We start from the raw sequence: 16,043 nt of genomic DNA, 5'->3' as shown, positions 1-16,043 counted from the left end.
ACTTCCCCTATTACTACCTGCTGACCCTCAGCAATCTTTATACTCCAAAGGCCGATGATGAAAGACATGAACCCCCATTCTACCTACTCACTGATGAGACCTCAAAAAAGGTCGAAACCAGTCTGGGTAGTGACCTTCTCTCATAATGTTGAACAATAATACAGCTCCTAGGAGTTAAGTTCACATTATGGGTAAATATCAAGAATAGTGATCAGAGCTTGCTCCACCTTTTACATGAATTGCCTCAGCCTGCACTACCTTCAAGGGTCAGTTGCTGCACTATCCAGGTATTTGATTACGCTTGGAATCGCTGAACTTTATATAGTTTCTATATTCAGCATGAAACTCTTTGAGTTTCTTATTCAGCTAAGAAACAATATGGGATATAATATCCCTTAACTTAAATAAATTATTATTATTATTATACAGGCACCTCTACATGGAATCCGAAGAATCATTGCAGGAGACTCAATCTATCCACCCAATCTATCATACCTCTCCTTGAACCCATTAACAGACAAAGCCCTCACAACTGACTTGGGCAACCCATTCCACTCATTCACCACTCTCCAGTCCGCACGGTTAGCCTACTGCCTGTGTGCTTTGCAACCATATGACTGGGGAAGGAGTGTCCCAGGTTTGATTCCCATCAAAGACATAAACAATCTGAAGATCTTCCTCAGCCATAGCCAAGTTAGCCGGTCTTTGACGTGGGCAGTAGGGTTTTTTCCACCAGTTTTTCTGGCGTTTTTCATCCTGCAAGCAGGCAAACCACCCCCGTGAACACACACACACGGATCTACAGTCATAAATACTTAATCTCCCATGATGGGGGGGAAAGGGAGGAAACTCCATACGAATAAATAAATAAACCACTCTCCAAACTTAAAACAGGCCACTCACCATTTTGGTCACTTGCCTCTGAATCCTCTCCACTGCTTCCTCATCCCCAAGAAACCCAGGGGACCTTCTTGGTTTTTGATAATGCAAAATTACAGAGGACAGTAATTAATAAAAATACCTGCTAATAAAGTGATGTAGAAATCACTTTATTATGTGAGATTTGTCTTTTTTTTTACCCATATTCAAGAGAAAACCTATTGTTGGAGAGGTTCTGAATGAGGAAAACATTATGAGGCTGTTCTGAGGACAGGAGTAGATGGAATAAATGAGAAGAAGTAGATTTGATGTGTTTACAATTGTAATGAAAAGAGATACTGGGCAGCAGATGTTTGACAGGTCCAACAGAAAGTTGAAATAATGATGTTCGCCAGGTTAACTGCAGTCATAACTGTGGAAATACCTCTCTTTGAACCCATTTGTGATTTGTGAGATAGAAGTTGAAGTGAGTCTGTAAGCCAAATTACTCTCCTCTGGACAGCATCAAGAAGGTGCCTTACCTGAAATGCATGAATGGTACTCTAAGGATGGGAAGATTTCAGATTGGCATAGGATTAGTAGCTGAGTGTAACATAGCACCTTGAGCAGAAAATAATGCCTAGTTTTTTAGAGGCCTAGGAAGCTATTGATGTAAATGTTCATGCTAGGCTGGAGGTAAATGTCAGTCCAAGGAGAGAGAGAGATTTGATACTGTCAGGTGTTTTATGTATTTATGAGGATGGGGATGGGTGAGCTAAGATTCCTTTTGTGAAAGAAAAGGAAAGACTTGGTAGCATTGAAGGTGACCAGATTGTACTTGGCCCACTGAAGGATGGTATAGAGATAAGTGTTTTAGGCACAGGTTGCATATGATCTTGATGCTTAGGATAGCTGAAAATTACATAGTTTGTCGAAAGAATAAAAAAGAATGTCACGTGCTGTTATCAGCAAAGATGTGGATAGGATTGCTCATGATTGAGAGTAGGTCATTTGTATATAGGAGAAAGAGAGTAGGCGATAGAATAGAGCCATGAAGCACACTTGCATTGGTGATAAAGCTTGAAGAGAGGGTGCTGTCCATCCAATGTAACACACACACAGTAAATGACCAGAGAGAAAGTTGCCTATCCAATTACAGAGAGTGGCTGGTAGAAAGAAGGCAGTTTTTTAAGTAGACTCAATGCCACAATGCCAAACATGATGTCCCTGGAGATGTCTAGGGCAAAAACACATTTTGCCAAACCTTTCCATGGCACAAGTCAAGTAGTGATTGATATAGGCTAAGAGATCATCAGTGGATCTAGATAGGGAATCCATACTGGTGAGTAGTAGAGAAGTTGGCTGTTGATAACTCAGTTACTGACTTGGAAGGAGGAGGACATTTGCCTTGGTCATCTATGCACAGGTTGGAGGGAAAGAATGATACCAAAAGGTCAGACTTATCTTTGGGTGCTATAACAGTGGTGCCATCTGGATAAAAGGTGGAAGTATAGATAAGCAGAAGTGGTGTCCAATGGCATTTGCCAAGGACTAGAAATCACAGTTTCCATTTTGAGAGGAAGCAAGTTGTCTGTTATTGATCTTTATGAAGTCAGATTTAGACCTGATGATGACCTATTTGCATTTATTGTAACGAACATGCATACTTCAGTATCAACTGAAGATGGATTTTTTTTTTTTTTTTTTCAGATAAAGTGGATGGGAATTTTGGATAGAATGGGGGAATGAAGGACATTATGCCAGTGAGGATAATTTCTGTGACTTGCTTAAAGAAGGTGTTTGGGTCAATCAGAGGAGCAGAAGCAATAGTTGACCTGGGGAAAGGATGAGTAGAAATTCTGGAGATCATCCCACTTGGTGCCTTTGTAGTACCACAGGACACATGGTTGGAGGAAGGTCATTCATGAAAGAGGAGACTTGCACTAGACTGTGGTTTGAGTTACTGAGAGGAGAAGTGACCTTTATCTGGAAGGAGAACATGTTAAAAAGAGATCAAGAGTATTGGGAGAGTGAAGAGGGTTATCCAGAATTTGGGTAGGAATATATACCAACCTGAATTCCTGATAATAGAGTCAGATATACTTATGATTAGGTCGCTGCTTATTATTATTATTATGTGACACCTCCAGGAAGTCCAAAGACTCATCGAGGGAGAGTATGCCAACAGCATCGAACGATTCACCCCTTCTAACTACTATCCATGCTCAAACTTGCTTAACTTTTTTTTTTGCACGAGCCATTAGTAACAGAGGCTCTACCAATCGACCAACCTTTGCTGGCATAGCAAAGGCTTCTGCATCTTGGTTAACAGTATTGGAAAAAGGAAGACAGTTGGACCTGTGGGCGTGAAGGTCTTCTAGTTCTCACTATCTGAATGTGATATTGGACTAAAAAGAAAGAAAGAAAATAAAAGGAGGGATTTTAAGGTGAGTTAAAGTTTAGAGTACATATTGCAAAAAAGAATGGCAGAGTAGCTCAGATTACCTGAATGTTGAAGAACATATTTACATAATATCCTCGCTATATTGCTTTCACATCCACTTTACGAATACAGCTGTACATAGGTCTAGATGCCTGAAAATCCTTGTGCATGGGGTAGTGGAGAGAATTCAGGGGAAAGTAAGATGATGATAAGTCTATGGAATGCTCCAAATGAATGAGTATAGATTGAACAGGTGTGGATTGCAAAGTTTAGCTCATAGATGGAAAAAGAAGAGACAAGATAGACATTTATCATGACTTGATTTTTACTGAAGAGTGACAAACGGAATGATTTAGTGTTTAGTGATTTGCAAGTGAAAAATCAGTGATAGTTAATGTGTAAATAATTCAAATGGACCTTCTGTGATGAGCCTTCAGCCTCTGTGTAGATGTCACAGAAATAATAATACTACTAATAAAACCTTTCCATTCTCATTCTTATTATGAACTGACCTGACTACCTTTGATTGGCTCTGCTCACATATTCTTAAATTCAGACAATGCTAAGTTCTTCCTAATATTTTCATTTTCATATGATTTTGTCATTGATGTCCATCTGTTCATTTCTTTAATTTTTCTAAAAACTCTCATATATGTGGTTTTTGATTAACTATTTTATTTCTAACCCAGCTCAGATCCTACAAGTTAAAACATGTTTGAACACTGTCATGTATATTGCCAGTTTAGTATTTTCGTTCACAAGTTCGTTTCTTTCTGCCTCACTTTCGTCCCTTTTAACATCCGTTACGGTTGTCAAATCGCTCTTTTTCTTTTTTCCTGATTTTTTAACATTTTCTCGCCTCTTTTTCTCACCATCCTTCTCTTGCAAACATGCACTCGCGACACAATCAGCACTAGCACTTTCTGTCATCAATTTCATATTCGCATTCATCAGTTCCTCGTTCAGGTCACACTTCGCACACACACCCTTCTTCCATCCACACTAAACATCCACAAATCATTTATGTAATCGAAGGAATACATATAACACACCTCACACTTAACGAAACAACTGAAATCTAAATTAAAATCATGGAATGACAATGCCGCCGCCATTTTTGTTTTTTTTTTTCTCTGCAGGTTACTAGGTCTAATAATAACGATTTCGTAATTTAGTTTAGGCAAGAAAAAACCCCCACACTAATAATAATGGTAGCGTACAACGTTTACAGCCGCTCTTACTTAAACAATTATGCTTATATACTTAATTATTCCTAGTAAAACTTATCTGAATCAGGAGCTCTTCAAATCGCGTCTGTAGCGCTTGGCCCACTAGCGCCCTCATTTTGTTACATTTGCAGAGAAGTGAAGTGATGTTTGCAAGCCAGAAAAACACCATCACTTCATTAGTGAAAAAGTTGTATCAGCTTTATTTCGTATGTAAGGAACAGATGTTGGGTTCTCTGAGCCTTCGGCATCTAACGATGATCCATATGTTTGCCACAGTGTCATACATTCTCACACAAGAAGTGAACAAACCTGTTCATAATCTGGAACTGTCCAAGACCAAAGTAGAATTACTGGGTGAAGACTTCTACAATGGAATCTTCTCAAGGAAAATGTCTGAGTGACTTAATTTCACACTCATCATGAACAGTTTGCACCTTACTTCTGAAAGGAAGATGACCTTGTGTTCTGCTATGATGTAGATCACTTGGTGAATGCTCTTCAAATCAAACATGCAAACATGACCTGCACGAATATTGACTATTCATAGATTCTTTGAAATTGAGCCTCAAGGCAGTGTTGTTGCATAATGGAAACTAATTTCCATCTGTTCAGTCAGCCATGCTGTCTACATAAAAGAAACCTACGACAACCAAAAAACATCTCTTGGACTGTCTTCAATATGGTAAGTATGGCTGGCATCTCTGTGATGACTTGAAGGTAGTGTCTGCATTGATTGGTCTGAGCTGGGATCTACAAAGTACTGCTATTTTTTGTGTGAATGGGACAGCTGAACAAGGACTTTGCACTATGTGAAGAGTACTGGCCTATGAGGAAATCTCTGAAGGTTGGAGAGAGGAATGTGCAACACCTAGCACTGGCAGTAAAGCACAAAATTCTGTGCTTTACCATCCCTACACATCAAACTGGTAAAAATCTTCTTAAACGCCATGGATTAGACGAGATCAGCTTTCAAGTACCTGGCTGAGAAATTCTCTCAACTCAGCGAAGCAAAATATAAAGAGGGAATTTTTGTGGGTCCTCAGATCCAAGAATTCTTCATTGATGAGATGTTTGACAACCTACTGCAGAGTGATGAGAAAAAAGCTTGGAACACATAACTTCCTCAGAAAACAATGCAGAAAACTACAAAGAACTTGTTGAGGACTTATCTTTGTATCACAAACTTGGCTGCAATATGTCCGTAAAAATACACTTGCTCCATTCCTGCTTAGATTTCTTCCCCAACAACTGCATCATGGTTAGTGAGCATGGTGAACATTTCCATCAGGAAACTGCAATGATGGAGAAATGATACTGGGGAAAGTATCATGTTTAGCACCTCGTTTAGCACCAAATCTATAAGAAATTACTAAATTAACCTGGGAGGCATAGCTTTTGTAAAATTTTATTGTCCAGTATTATTTTCTAAATATTTTGCCAATTTTACTTGTTCTGTAGGTACTCCACTGAGACAGCAAGTGATACTTTACATGTTTCTGCTTATTTTCATACCTTACTCATCAAAATTAACTGAACAAAATGTTTTTCATGAATATTAATACTGACTTTTGTAAAATTTTGTTGCCCAGTATTATTTTCTAAAAAATTTGCCAATTTTACTTGTTCTGTAGGTACTCCACTGAGATAGCAAGTGATGTTACATAAGTTTCTACTTATTTTCATACCTTGCTTATCAAAATTAACTGAACAAAATGCTTTTCATGAATATTATTTTACTTTTAACAGTGTCTGTGGAGGCAAATATTTGATATGATAACATTCTAGCATGTAAGTTTTGGGTATCCCATAGAAATTGATCTACCACTCACTTTGCTATTTTGGTTTGTTCAGTGGATTAGCCACATATCCAGTACCTTCAAGATGGCAAGCCAGGTAGCTGCAAGCAAAAGTGTCATGCTGACTTAATGCTTATGACATTTCATCTCAGCCCTATGGGCACATTTTCAGGAAACAGGAACCATTACAAGGAGAGGGCCAAGATTGCCTGAGAGATACCAGAAAACAGACTGCTTTCTGGCTATAACAGCAAGATGAAATTCTATGATGTCCTGTCACCAACTGTCTCTTGAGATTGCTATAGGCATAAGTGAAAACATTTTTAACCAGACTGTGTTAAGTTGGCTCAATTCAAGTAGACTTCTGTGGCTTGTATCCTGTTAACCACAAATCATTACAGAACTTGTCAAAATGGGTGCTGTGATAAATGGAACATGTGACTTGGAGCCCTGACAAATGACATCAAGTTCTCTACTTTGATGAGTCCCACTTTAGCCTACAAACAAATTCAAGATGTTGTTTGATTCGGAGAGAATGAAGAATGATGATGGTGGAATATGATTTTGGCAACGACTAGTGCTGTCTTGAATAAAAATCCAGCAGGCATATGCAGTTATTATTAGCAAGTTTTTAATAAATAAAACTTTACAGAACAGATTTTTCTTCAGTTTTAATTGTCAATAATTAAAGAATCTTTTAAGTTAAGTGATCAATTGTCAAAAATTACTTGATGTGTGTTTTTTTTAAGCATACTGTTTTGCTCCCAGAAGCATAAATGTTATTTAAATATTTGCATCTTAAAATTCTGGAATAAATAAAGTGAAATGCATATAGGAATTACACTTTAGTCCAAATGAAAGTAACAGTTTAACCTGACATTATCTTTACTCATGAAAAATTGATTTATTTTAACAAGTTTATTTGATATAATAAAAGTAATAGTAAAGTAAGCAAAGAACAGCAATTAAAAAAATGACCTGTTACGAAAAGAATTATTATTGGAATGGAAAGTTAAAACTATACCTGAAAATCCAGGTTGGCCATCTTCTCCTGGTAAGCCAGGTGGACCTCGATAACCTGTACATATACAAAAATGTGTTTTAAGAAAAAATAAATAAATAAATACAGATATTTCAACCTAAACTAAAGTTAAACTGCTTCATAAATGAAATTATATTTCCAGTTGAATTATTTTTTAGCATTATCAAATAATGACAGATAGCACTTTAGCATCTATGACCTCAAATTAACTCATTCACTACTATACTATAACTCATACAATACTAAATCCAACCATGTGGGTGACACTCAAGTCCTATCTAGGTGGAGCGCCCTCTAAGGGCAGTAGTAGGCAGCCTGGAATGTAAGGTGGGACCTCTGGTGATGAGTGTTTACCAAACCTTCAGAAGCTTAATGCAACCGTATTTATTAAGATTTGGTTGGTTTCTGAGAGCTGCTTCTAAGAAACGTCTCTCTTTCTTGAATTTGCTGTGGTGGAGCATGGTTGTTTTCTTCCATGATACCCTGTGGGTGGTGTCCAAAACATGGTCAGCCAAGCCTGAATGACCATAGTTGTGTTTACAGATGCAAGACTTGTGTTCCTCCAGGCAGATGGATGCTGATCTGCCTGTCTGTCCAAAGTACACCAGCTTACAGGAACAGGGTACTTTGTAAACTCCAGGCAGAGAGAGAGGAGGGAACTGATCTTTCGTAGAACAGATAAGGATAGCAAGTTTGCGGTGGGGCTTATATGCTGTGTGTAGGTTGTACTTTTTTAGAATCTTGGCTATTTTTTCGGATGTGCCACGGATGTAGGGTATGGTGATGGCATTTTTAAAATCTTGTTGACGAGAAGGAAGGGAAATGGGGTGGTGGTGGTGGGTTGTGGATAACTGGGTTAAGTATTTTTTGGATTTTTGGAAGAGGTAGCCATTGGCTGAGAAGGTGTCACGGATGTGATTTAGTTCAGTGGTTAGGGCTTGATCATTTGAACAGATTATTTTTGCCCTGTTGAATAATGTCTTAATAACTCCATATTGTTGTGAGGGGGCGGGGTGATGGGATTGTTGGTGAACGTATCTGGCTGTATGGGTGGGTTTTCTATAAACTGAGAAAACCAAGGTTCCATCAGGTTGGCGGGTGACTAGTGTGTCTAGGAAGGGGAGGTTATTGTTTTCCTCTTTTTCCAGGCTGAACTTGATTCTAGGGTGTTGGTTGTTTAAGTGTGTTAGGAAGGAGAGGAGTGAATCCGGGCCATGCGGCCAAATAGCGAAAACATCATCAACATAGCATTCAAACATCTTTTTTGTGAAGGGGAGGGGGTGGTGGGTTGTGGATAACGGGGTTAAGTATTTTTTGGAAGGGGTAGCCATTGGCTGAGAAAGTGTCACGGATGTGATTTAGTTCAGTGGTTAGGGCTTGATCATTTGAACAGATTATTTCTGCCCTGTTGAATAATGTCTTAATAACTCCATATTGTTGTGAGGGGGGGGGGGTGATGGGATTGTTGGTGAATGTATCTGCCTGTATGGGTGGGTTTTCTATAAACTGAGAAAACCAAGGTTCCATCAGGTTGGCGGGTGACTAGTGTGTCTAGGAAGGGGAGGTTATTGTTTTCCTCTTTTTCCAGGGTGAACTTGATTCTAGGGTGTTGGTTGTTTAAGTGAGTTAGGAAGGAGAGGAGTGAATCCGGGCCATGCGGCCAAATAGCGAAAACATCATCAACATAGCGAAGCCATATGGTAGGTTTTTGTGGGGCTGAGTTCAAGGCCTTCTCTTCAAACGTCTCCACGAAGGCTACCCCCTCCAAAAAATCCAAAAAATACTTAACCCAGTTATCCACAACCCACCACCCCCTCCCCTTCACAAAAAAGATTACTCTAAATCCATCACCATTCCCTACATCCGAGGCACCTCAGAAAAAATTAATAAAATCTTTAAAAAACATGACTTGTCCACTAGTTACAGACACATAGAAAACTGGCATCCCTTATCCGCTCTACTAAAGACCAACCACTTTCCCTAGACCTACCTGGTGTATACCAGGTCCCTTGCAGCTGTAAATTGTCCTACTTTGGCTAAACAGGCAGGACAGCAAATATCAGAATCTCAGAACACAAGGATTACATCCGATTTCACCAGTATAGCCACTCTGGGCTTGCAGACCACGCTCTGGATACCCGCCACAGAATAAGATGGAAGAAAGCCACAGTAATACACCGCAGCAAGTTCAAGTATGAAAGACTATTCATGGAATCAGCCTCGGCCCTTAGGAACATGCCAAACCTCAACAAATTGCCGAAAATTTGGGAAACTTTTATCAGAAGAACTTCAGCCAAAAGGCCAAGAACTACCAATATAGCCCACCAGGGGGCACCATCGGGACTTTAGGAAAACGTTAGCTTCCTAGCTTCAGTCTCATTTGCTGTTATTAGTACTTGTGTGCATGTGTCTTGTAGTAAGTTCTCAAGAAGATGGCAACGTGACGTTTGCCGAAATATCGGAAAGTATACATTAAAGTTTATTTAATTTATATTTCTAGTATAAGCTGTCAATTCCTTAAATATTAGTTATCATGTTTAACCAGCGTATAAGCCTCTCATACTTGTATTGTAGTAGAATTTCATAAGCCAAAAAATGAGGAAAAAAAGAAAAAAAAAGTGTCTTAAGTGATAAATTAAAATTCATCTTTAAAAATACCATAAAAAAAAAGTGTTTTGCAAGCTTTAAATTTGTAACCATCTTATCTTTTTAAAGAAAATTTTGTGCAGTTTTTTCATTTTAATCCTTTATCCAAGTGTGAGCAAACAAAGTTCGTTTGCTCACACTTGAATAAAGGATTAAACTAAATTTATTATAGTCTAACCAAGTGAAAAATAAACTTTCAACATCTTTCTGTAAATACAGAGTACCTATAGGTTGAGATGACCTTGCTAATGCTTCTGCCTGGTATCTCCATTTGGGCCTGGCTCCCACTGAAGAGACCTCAATAAAGGTCAAAACTAGTCTTGGTAGTGGCCCTTCCCTTAATGCATAACATTATACATATCTGCAAGGAGATGTGTTTTGCATTATGGGAGATACTAAGATAGGAGTGATGTTAGCTTGCTCCATCTTTGCAACGAATTGCCCGGTGTTGTACCACCTTACCCCAGTCCTGAAGATACTTTCAAGTGCAAACTTTGTTTGCTCACACTTGGATAAAGGATTAAACTAAATTTATTATAGTCTAACCAAGTGAAAAATAAACTTTCAACGGTATTGGCCAGTATGTACCAACATATACACATAAACTCCTACCGCCACTCACCACAAAAACTAGGTGTCATTAATACTCAAAAAAACAGGGCTTTGAAGATCTGCTCCAACGAACAAGTGCTGAAGGACGAATTCAAAGTTATTAGCAATATTTTTATAAAAAATGATTACAGTCAAAACACTATTAACAAAATTCTCTACAAGACTCAAATAAAAAACAAAGACAAACCAGACTACAATAAAACTATATCCATTCCTTATGTTAAAGGGACGTCACATATAATAAACAGAATACTACAGAAATACAACCTCAAAGACACCTTTAAACCTCCTGCAAAATTTAAAAGCTTACTCAACTCATCCAAAGACTCACTCCCTCTGCTGGCCCACCCTGGAGTATACTGTATTTATTGCACCTGTGATCTACCATATATAGGGGAAACAGAATGCACAATTCTTCTCAGACAAAAGGAAGATAAACGACACATTAAATATAATAACTATGGTGAAGCTGGCCTTTCTGATCATGTCCTGAATACTTTACATAGAATTGACTGGAAAAGCACCAGTTGTTTACATCACACCAAAACACGGTATGAACAAAAATTTAAGGAAGCCTGTGAGACTCTTATCAGCCACCATAATCTGAACAATAATGATGGTCTAAAAATCTCAAGCATATATGGAAGGCACATATTCTACCCATGGAACCTTTTTCCCTAAGAGCTAACTATAAACAGAACTGTAGATAATCCAGAATCTGATATAACAATTGTCACGTTAAAAATAGGATATCATTGTTACTGTAAAAAAACTATTCATATGAAAGAATGTTTCTTTTATGTTATCTTAAATAGAATTTAGCTTTGATGTAGTTTCTAAATATTTAATTAATTTTAAATTTTATCTGTATTTTTTTTTTCACCAGAGGTCATGCCAGTAGAATAGCCGGTGATCAAATCATTGTTTCTTTAGCTTACTGTGTGAAATGTAACTCAGCTTGTCCTTGTATATTTGTATATATGCCAGATGATGACCTTAATATGAAGGTCGAAATGTCGGGAAATTAAAACAGTTATTTATAACACGGTTGTAAAGTTTATAATTTCTAAAATGAATGCTGATCACCCTGCAACACTAAAAGAAATGAGTAAGAATTTTAAGATTGGTATGATAAATATTTTGTCAGTGAAATTAACCACCCATGATGAGTCTGCTGACTCCATGGAGGAGTAATAATAATAATTTTATAAAAATTGATGAGAGCCCGTGTAGCTCAGTGGATGTGGTGTTTGCACACCATGGCACTTGACCGCACGAAGGAAGACTTGGTTTTGAATCTAGTCATCGACCAGAAGAAATTTTTCTAAGCCTTTTTTCGACCAGCTCCTGAGTTAGTCGATCTCTGGCAAGGGGAAGCGGGTTTTATCTCCCAGAAACTCTGGTTTTTCGTCCCGTAAACTCAAGAAAATTGACCGCAGAACCCACATTATTTCAGACATTAAATATATTCTGTTAGCGTTAGGGACCACAAGATGGCGGCACTTGTAGAGCCATCTCTCTTCACAGCATGCCGCTTAATTATTGATAGCCTTGGCCAGCTATCTCTGATTGGCTGCCAGTGGAGATTGAACTGCTCACTCAGTCTCCAAAAAGTTAGATAGGGCTAAACGCCTCGCCTATTCCCTATATGGGAATAAAAAGGCGTTAGCTGATTTTTTAAAAAAATTTTTTTTTTAAATTTAAGTCAATTTAAAAAAATTGACTTAAGTAACATTTTTTTATACACAGCAGAAGCAAACAGACTGAGATCTCCCTGGGAATTGAATAAGAATGTTGTATCAAGCAAGGACATAAGGTCAAGTTTTTCTTTCAATGAGTGGGACTGACAAAGGCAGTTTCTGACCTCTGGAATGTTGAGTATGAGGAAAGATTGAGAAGATGTAATTTGCAGAGTCTGGTGGATGATAGAGACCTAAAAGTTGATAAAGGGTTGTTATAAGATCAATGCCGGAGAAGTTCTACAGAAAATAGTGGGAGATTGGGGAAGAACCAGAGGTCATCCCTGGAAACTGTATAAAGAGGGTGTGAGTAGGGGAGTGAGAGGCAGGTTTTTTACATGCAATGTTGTAAATGATTGGAATGCCTTGCCTGAGAGTGTGGTGTCTACAAGAAGCTTGAGTGTGTTTAAGACACGGTGTGATGAGCTGTGTGTGTGTGATAAAAGACCTCCCAGATGAGTCTTTGACTCCATGAGGTCTTGGGATAATGATAATAATGTTGCAGTAATAATACTTGATGCACTGTAATTGAATGAATTTATTGAGAAGTATTACTGATGATGTGCAGATTGAGAAATTCTCCAAAAATGAGCACATTTTTTGGAGATTTTTGTGAGCCTGCTTCAATGTCTTCAGAATCCATGGTGAAGCCTGTTCAATAGTAATATAATAAAATTAAATTACTATTCCACTTTTAATGGTCCTGATACCAGACAAGGGACAATGCCCGATGATGAGCTGTCAACAGTGGCACACAATTAGGGCATCAGCTCATGTAGCCCATGGTATGAAGGATATGCCATACTGTTCGCTCGCCGACACCACTTGGATCTCCGACATTCAAACTTGATGTGATTTGTGCTGCTGTTACCATGCAGTTGGTCTGTATGAACCTGGACATTATAATAAATTTAATTTAATCCTTCACCCAAGTGTAGGCAAACAAAGTTTGCACCTGAAGTAGTTTAGGACCGAGGCAACTCATAGTAAAGGTGGAACAAGCTCTCATCACTCCTTGTCTCAGTATCTCCAATAATGCAAAGCACATCTCCTCGCGGACATGTATAAAGCTATACAAGCTATGAAAATAAACTTTCAACATCTTTCTCTAAATCCGGAGTAAATTAATAATAAGGAGGTACATTGTTTGGCAACCCGTATAAGTAAATATGACCTCTCCATTGCTTCTGCCCTAGTATCACCACTTCTGGGTCTGCCTCCCACTGACGAGACCTCAATAAAGGGCAAAACCGGTCTGGGTAGTGGCCCTTCCCTTAATACATAGTTTTATACATGTCCGCAAGGAGATGTGCTTTGCATTATGGGAGATACTGAGACAAGGAGTGATGAGAGCGTGGTCCACCTTTACTACAAGTTGCCTCAGTCCTGAACTACTTTAGGTGAAAACTTTGTTTGCCTACACTTGAGTAAAGGATTAAACTAAATTTATTATAGACTAAGCAAGTGGAAAATAAACTTCCAATGAACCTAGAGAGTCTATGTCTACTCTAGTCATCAATGACATGCAGTCAGCGACTACTTACTCATTAAACTGATACATCCATTGATGATATACTTGCAACAGACTCTTGATACAGTTGCCCATGCGAACCCTAGGATTCTTATCACTTAGGGGATGATCCATTTATCTTGTGAGGATAATACGTCCACGATAAAAGTCGCTAAGATTGCCATATTTACCCATGTTCATCAATTGTGATACACTATTGGGAAGCTCTGGTGTCTGTCTATTTACCATCTGCATTCAGTTTAGGTACGTTTCGTTCTGCACAGGGGTTGCCAGTATCAGCTACCCATCACTCCTATCTCTAATGTTCTGTCCAATGAGCATAATTTCATGGCTGTATTCTGCTCTTTGAGAGTTGCAATATCTAAAGTACTTCCAATTCATCTACTTCTATCCCCACAACAGTTCCTGTCATATGTATCTCTGGAACATTTTCAACTGGATGATGATACACCCTTGCAAAGTTATCACTTAATAACTCACCTATTTATTTATTTTTTCCCTATTTCTTGACTTCCAAACCATCAGGTTATATTAATCTTTAATTAGTCACATGGGTTTATTTGACTCCAGCCAACATTTAAGTTTGATTTCTGACTTATGATTTATGCATATCTTCTTGTTCTAGTTGCAGTGATTACATTTGTTGAAAACGCTATGTAATATGTCCAAGATCAAAGGATCGTAAAATAACGTCAAAGTGTGAAAAATGTCTAAGCTTTTGTTGCAATGAGTTCATCAGTAAGATGCAATAATTGTATGGAAAATTAAGACTAAATAAAAATGTTAATAATTAATATAAAAATAAAGAAATATTAATTATTTGTTTATTTCATTTACTCACCATAAATTAAAGAAATATCATATTTTTAATTTTAGGATCAAGTAGGCAAGGCCGTATTCATGGGTGTGCGAACTGTGTGATGGAACAGGGCCCCGCAAAGTGCAAAAAATTGAAAAAAAAAATCAATTATTTTTTAAATTATTATCGTCATCATCGTCATCAATTTCCTGTCATGTACCCTCAAGGGGGGTGTACAGGATATGATAGTACTACATGAAAAATTTACATCATTACTAACTTCCTATCTACAATTTTCCTCCAAATCAGCCTGTTACTTGTCAAGACTCCAACTTTATCAGATCTTATATTTCTATCCTCTAAGGCACTTTGTACCGTATCAATCCACCTAGGTCTTGGTATTCCTGTGAATTGTTTTCCTGCCAACCTGGCAGAGAACACTTGTTTTGCTAATCTTTCCTCGTCCATTCTATTTATGAGACCATACCAGCTGAGATTAGCTCTGCTAACGCATTCCTGGATGCTGACAATGTCAAGTTCTTTCCTAATATCCTCATTTTTAATATGATATTGCCATTGATGCCATCTGTTCATGCTTTCTCTGAAGCCTCAAAAACTTCCTCCACTTCTACCTTAGTAGAACCTTCTGTGGGACCATAGGCACAATAAGTCTCATTGTCCAGTTCCTCATTCTCATATTTGCCCACATTACTCTACTTGAGACTGCCTGCCATTCAAGAAGATTAGCCTCGTATTTTGTGTTGAATACACTATGGCTACTCCTTCTTTTCCTTGATTGTCATTGCCTGAATATAACATTTTGTATTTATTACTCAGAAAGATCGCGCCAGTTTGTGTCATTTTTTTTCAGTCACCCCTATTATGTCGATCTGGCACTTATCTAATTCCTCAGCTAGCTCCATTTCTTTGCCATTCAGACTTCTTATGTTGATAGTACCGATCTTTAACTCTGGTGATGTTGAGTTGGGGTATGTTTTCAGATTCAGAATTTCAGATTCGGGGCATTGTTTAACTGGGCAACGCCACAGCCGACATGAAATTTTATCAGGTTGTACCATCATTTTGTAGTTTGGTTTAACCAATAAGAATACAATTTGATTGGCTAAATCCCAAATTGCCAGCCCATCCTCGTTTGTTCGGTATCCAGGTAGATACCCAACAGGGTGCACCACGAGAAAGTGAAGATTGGACATTAGGTCAGAAGACCTGGTCGGTTCTCCGCATTCCTATAAAGGCAATGTAGAGGTCTCCTCTCAGTTATACAGCTTTGACCCTTAATATTTAATAATATTAAGGGTCAAATTAAAACAATATTATTATATATAGA

At 38.1% G+C, this 16,043-nt stretch overlaps 1 protein-coding gene across 1 annotated transcript in view; it reads right to left on the bottom strand.

The window, feature by feature from the left end:
* The window catches only part of LOC150100509 (uncharacterized), a 1,094,033-nt gene that overhangs the window by 138,530 nt on the left and 939,460 nt on the right, over positions 1-16,043 (bottom strand). The window contains exon 33 of the mRNA XM_090402670.1: positions 7,351-7,404. Coding sequence (XP_090258796.1) covers positions 7,351-7,404 — 54 coding nt within the window. The remainder of the gene's footprint in view (positions 1-7,350; positions 7,405-16,043) is intronic.

This window comes from Typopeltis vanoorti, chromosome 13, assembly GCF_054136105.1.
Source record: "Typopeltis vanoorti isolate ZY-2024b chromosome 13, IOZ_Tvanoo_1.0, whole genome shotgun sequence".
NCBI classification, from domain to species: Eukaryota; Metazoa; Arthropoda; class Arachnida; order Uropygi; family Thelyphonidae; genus Typopeltis; species Typopeltis vanoorti.
This window is presented reverse-complemented; position numbering and strand designations above follow the sequence as displayed.